The 6,000-nt window shown below is 47.4% G+C and overlaps 1 protein-coding gene across 1 annotated transcript in view; it reads right to left on the reverse strand.

The window, feature by feature from the left end:
* Positions 1-5,220, reverse strand: part of PLCXD2 (phosphatidylinositol specific phospholipase C X domain containing 2) — a 62,214-nt gene extending 56,994 nt beyond the window's left edge. Inside the window, exon 1 of the mRNA XM_055126019.1 lies at positions 4,518-5,220. Within this exon, the coding sequence (XP_054981994.1) occupies positions 4,518-4,680 (163 nt within the window). The 5' untranslated portion in view covers positions 4,681-5,220. The remainder of the gene's footprint in view (positions 1-4,517) is intronic.
* Positions 5,221-6,000: the final 780 nt, after the last annotated feature.

Raw genomic sequence — 6,000 nt, forward strand, 5'->3', positions numbered from 1 at the left:
GTTCTGATTAGCTCTGATCACAATCGACAAGATGGGGACAACAAGCCATTTTTCCCAACATATCAACTTCTGATTTTGTGCTTTTAAGGAACCAATTCAACTCTCACCAATACCCTTATGAGTACTCAGAATTATAAAGGAAATAATTCCCATTCTCAGTATGCAATCTGTTCACAGTTTATGGGGCAGACACCTAAAAATTAAAAATGTATTAGAAAGTGCTGGGAAAGATATCAAAGCATTCCTGAGGGGCGGGAATGGGAATCCAGTCACTTTTCACACAGGCTCCAACCACTCACTCCATTGGTTTGCCTCCCCATTCTGAATCCCAAATCACATCCATAGAATTATGACCATTCTTCAAATTCCAGGTTAAATGCCATTTTTCAACAAACTAGCTCCTAATCCTAAAAGCTGAAACTTATCTTTCCAACCAGGTGCTTCTTTAACACACATTTTACATCTTGTTTCAACATTTACTTAATTAGTTTAAAAATATGCATAGCGAAAGTATACATACACACACAAATACACTTGTTGCTATCTGACTAAATTTTGGGATGCCCAAAGGGAAGAGAATAGAGTTTCTTCAAATGTACCTAGAATCTATTGGTTTAGAAAAACCAATCTACATTGTCTTTCAAAATACTGAAGTGTGAAGACTTCATGCTGGTGATTATAAATCATCAGCATATGACCCACAAATGCATTTTGAAAAGGTACAAAAGAAATAACATTTTGGCCAAAGATGATTCTATTGATCCAATCATTCATTCTCTTTACATCTTTGGGGAGGAAAAGTAAATTATAAATTAATTAACCCCCTAAAATGAATAAAAAATTAATCTCAGAAAGACTATGCTTTATTTAACACCTTACTTATGAATAAGAAAACTAATCCTAAGAAATTTCAATACTTGTTTACACTCAATAATGTTAGTTTTTAAATTTAAGAGCCTTTCCAAACAATTTCGCTTTTATTTTTTTTTTTTTACAAAAGGGAGGACCAGGGGTAGCTCAAGGGCTGGAGTATATGCTTTAATGTGAGAACAGCCAGTACCAGATGGTCCCTGAACCACTACGTGGAGTGACTCCTGAGCACAGAGCCTGGAATAGCCCCTGGGTATCACCGGACTTTCTTCCCACCACACAAAAATGAACTGAAAAAGGCTGAAGGAGCACTGCTAGCAAACGAATAGAACTAGAATATGGAGAAACAGCATTCTTTAAAAATAGAGCTATTTTCCTATGATGAACATATTATAGAATTTTTGCATATTATGCTTTCCTAAGGGAAGTGAAAATGTTTATATAGTGGTTATACAGCAATAATATAGCAGGCGGGGTTCTTTCCTTCCATGTGGTTGGCCCCAGTTTGATGCCCAGGAGCACATATGTTCCCCTGGGCCCCAGCAGGCCTGACCCCTGACAGCAGACCCAGAAAGAAGCCTGAGCACGGCTGGGTGTGGCCCAACCCTTTTCCCCTCCCAGAAAAGAAAAGAAAAACTGCTTCTAGAGTTCACAGCTTTAATTAATAAATCTTACTTTTTTAGTCTTATAGGTACATCACAATAGGATTGTCAATGATTCTTCTACGTACTTGACAATGAGAACTGTTCTGATGTTCTCCGCCAAGATAGTCTGTATGTTTGGGTGACACCGATCATTAACAGGTGTTCCTAACAGTTGTCGAAATAAAATAAACCACCAAGGCCTCGTGAGGAGGGACACATTCACACATGTTCCTTCCCGTCACCACTCAGGCAAGTGCAGCAGATGCACGCAGACCTGACGCCGTACCCCAGCCCAGGTCTGCTCTGACTGTTAGAACCCTGCCTCTGCCATGGCCTTCCGCGTGTGACTGCTCCCACCCCCATCCTGACAGATCTAATTCAATCTGACAGGTGAGCACACGTATGTGAAATAGGCCTAAACACCAACTTCAATTTCATTCGAATTTAAGATGCACTAGATTCCAATTCTAAACAGCATGGTTGTGTCTATGATTGTAAACATGCGTCTCTCCATCCACCTTTCCTCAGTGAAGATACACAATGACTCAGAAAAGGGCCATTCAAGTTTAAAAATTCTTGTACTTGCTGCTGCAGAGAATGGCCTGTGAAAGCTGGCCTCCATAAGCCATTTTAAAGAAAATTAAGATAAAAAAAAAAGAAACTGGATTTTGGAGACACCCTCCTCCCCTCTCCCGAGCTGCACTTCTCAGCGTCCCAGCCAAGGTAAAGGGCAGTAATGGAATTCAGAACCAGTGACAAAGGGGCCTAATATGAGTTCCAATTACTATTGGTCTGAGCTTGGGAAAATTACTTAACTACTCTGAGCAATAATTTCATTTCCAAAAGGATGTTAATGCCTATCTCAAAGGTCAAAAGATTTGAAGGACTGCATGACAATGGGTGCTGCATGGAGATGATCAGTAAGTAATAGCTGTTCTGAGGAAGGGATGGAGGGAGGAGGAAGAGGGGAAGAGGGTAGGAGGATGGTGGTCTCCACTGCCCAACTGCCTTCTGTATTTTGGAATTTCTCAGTAGAAACAGATAAACTGGGGAGTAATATGCTTGAGGTAAGGAAAAGAGGACGGGTAAAAGAGAAGGAGGGGGGTCTGGAGATGGGGTTCTAACTGACTGGCACTTAGTATCTGAATTTTCTGTCCTGAACTTGTGTTTAGAGACACCCAGTTCTCTTCTGCTACTTGGAAAGAAGACATTTATAATAATGAATTCAGCTCCTTAAGAGGAGGTCATTATCTATTTCTCTGCTTGGAAGAGACAGATTTCAGAAAGCCAGGGTGATCACATTCCTGCAGTCTCCATGGCGGTTAATCAGTATCCAGTTACAGCAGCAGATCTGATGGCTTGCTCCCCCTGTCACTTTTAGTAATTGTGAGACACCCTATAAACTGCAGAACAAATGCCTGGCGCCTTTCCGGAGTCATGGAGTCAGAGTTCAGAGCCAAGCCAGCAGCAAGCAGAGATGCTTCTGTGGTTTTAGACATCCAAGTACAACAGGAAGGAGGAAGCCTTACCCTACCCCTGGACATGCCTTGAATCAGAGTCATTTACAGTCGGCCTGACATGCATGCCACTCTGTTTGCAAACACACACTGTCTGCCGTGCCACATGACAAAACAATACCATGGCAAAGCCTGAAGACAAATGACTAATGTTCCAAGAGGCCCGTGTGTCATTTAGGTGATGATTCCACAGGCACCAATTAAACATGGAAAGGGGCTGTTCTGAGACATGGCCATCTGGTGTTTCCAACGAGCTGTAGTCAATAGCTGGTAAAACACAAGTGATCAGAACTATAAAGGGATTTAGCAGCTCTCTCAGTGCTCGAAGCACTAAAAGCCCAGGACAATGAACCCGCAGGACCTCCAATAGAAGAAAAGGCTGCATCTGCAGCCAGCACTGCTCATCTGGCATGGAAAGCAAAGAGCTGGAATTGCCTGAGGTTATCTTTTCAGCCACAAAAAGGCTAGCAGTTCCGGGGGATGGCTATAATAAGTTCAGCTGTTGCTCTGAGAATGGACATCAATTTATGTCTCCAGGTGAGGGAGAGTATTGGCAGCAGTCCTCCTCCGCTCCTAGAAATTCTATCCAAATCATCCACAGCTAGAACTCTGCCTATGGCGCATTGGGCCAAGAATATTATAGCCCAAATGTTTTTCCCTAGAAATCAGACTTGAACCAGACTTTGAGTGGACAGAGGCAATTCTGTATTTGGACTTAGCAAATACAATGAGAAGGATGACAAAGTATGAAACTCCCAGAGGACACGCAGTTAAAAGTGCTTTGCAAAACTGGGGTTCTAGTTGGTTTGGAAGACACCTGTGTATATATAGACAATTTTCAAACACCACCACCTCATCACACCTAATGACTGCCTGTGAGGAGAGCATGCAATCTCTATTTCTGGTTTTTCCAACAACAGAACTGTGTCTTTATACTCGAGCCTGGTTCTGAACCAATTTCTAATGCGATGTGTTTTTCTTTTACCAATATGCAAGGTCAGACAAACGAGAAAGAAAACACTCATGCTTCTGATTTTAATCCAGATCTCCAATTGCTAACAACTTTCATTCATTGCCCTTATAAAAGAAAAAGACGTTTTCTTTTTAAGTGATTCAATAAACAGTGCCCTCCCCTTCCCCTTCCCTCATTCTTAGCACGAGGCTATCCAGAAACAACAAAAGAAAAAGAGACCAACAACCGTCAAACAATAAAACCGGTGGCTTCCATTCTCTGGAGTCCCTTTTGCCAATGAGTCACGGGAGCCTCTTTAGAAGCGGCTGCTGGAGAGTAAAGTTTGGTTTGGACACTGTACACACACACACACACACACACACACACACACACACACACACACGCGAATTTAGCTAAGACCACTAACTTTTTTTTCCCCTTTCTCAGCACACTACAAAAAGCAACACAACCCCTTCCGCAAGGTTAACACGGCAGAATTAAACACAGCGGGATGGAGTAGTAAGAGAAGAATACCTGGGATCGCCAGATTGGATAGGGGGACGTGGTGGAGATGAGGGGGCAGCGAGGCCATCCAGTCGGCGTTGCAGACCTCCGCTGACGTCTTGGTCCCGCTGGGGTGGGGGGAGCAGATGGTCCCCATCCTGAGTTTGCTCCTGACCGTCCTAACCGCTAGCATCCCTCCGTGCCGGTGCACACACTACCAGCCCAGGCTCAGCCCAGCGCCTTCCGCTCCGTGGTCATCCCGGGCGCGGATCGGAACCGCTCGCCAGTCCAGGGTCACCTCTGTCACACCAGTCTGGCCCCAAGGCCGCGCTCCCGGGGAGACGGACCCGAGGGGGCTTCCCGGGCCGCGCACGCCTGCCGTCCCCGCCCTCTGCAGCAGCCCCGCCGCCGCTCCCCTCTCGGAACCAGCTAGGGCCCGGGCTGTGCCCAACTTCTCGGGCTCCAGGTGGGACGTGGACACGGGTGAGGCCGCTGGGGATCCACGTCACCCCAACTGACCGTCCGACGGAGCGGCCACGCCCGGGGCCCCTGGACCGACAGGTGCCCGCACAGCCTGCAGGCCAGCCGGGGGCTCTGGGCGCACGTGGGCGGCCGGCCGTGTGCTCCGAGGAAGGTGCCCGGGCCCGCCCGCAGCCGGCCCCCCGCCTTGCAGACGCCCCTGGCCCCGCGGCGTCCCGGGGGCGCTCAGAGGTGTAACCGGCGGCGCCCCGACTCCCGCTGCCCCGCCCCGCCCGCACTGCCGGGCAGATCGGCCGGCCCAGGCGCCGCTGATTGGCCGCCGGAGGGGCGCGCTGCGATTGGTCCGCGCCTTCCGGGCCGCTCCGCCCAGCGGCTCCCGCCCCGCCCCGCCCCCCCGCCCCGCAGTTCCCGGGCTCGACCCGCGCGCGCCGCCGCTGCCGCAGAAACGCGCAGGTTGAGACCCCCCCCCCCAGAATCGCGGAGCATCCTTGCTCCAGGCTTTCTCTGCAGCATGCGCTCAGATGTTTAGCAAACGCTTCTTCTTTGTTGTTTTCCCTAGTCTGTCTGTCTGTTTCTCTCTTACACTTAATCAAGTCGGCGACCGAGAACTTTTGTGTGTCTTTATACAGCATTAAGGTTGGTTTGTGGTTCAGCCGTGAACCATTACATAATTAAGACTCATCTACACCCCGCTTCGCTGGTTCGACTATCATGTACATGTTTACCGTGATATTTTCACATTCTTATTTCCCTATCATTTGGAACCTTTTTTCCCCTCTAGACATCACCCCTGCTGCGTATTGCCTCCCTTTGACAGCAAAAGCTAAACTGTTCTCTTCAAGGCTAGACTTTGCGTTCATTTCAAACTGCTTCTTAGTCTTTGGAATTCCCTAATATTAGTAAGAGCTCCCCGTCTCCCATCTCCCTCCCCTCCGCCCCTCAAGAGTATCTCTTGATTAATAAAAGAAAGCGTTCAGTATTCGCCACGTATTTCCTGATATTTAAAGGGGACTTCAGTGCAGTGCTCTTTTTC

The sequence above is a fragment of the Sorex araneus genome, chromosome 2 (genome assembly GCF_027595985.1).
Source record: "Sorex araneus isolate mSorAra2 chromosome 2, mSorAra2.pri, whole genome shotgun sequence".
Lineage (NCBI taxonomy): Eukaryota > Metazoa > Chordata > Mammalia > Eulipotyphla > Soricidae > Sorex > Sorex araneus.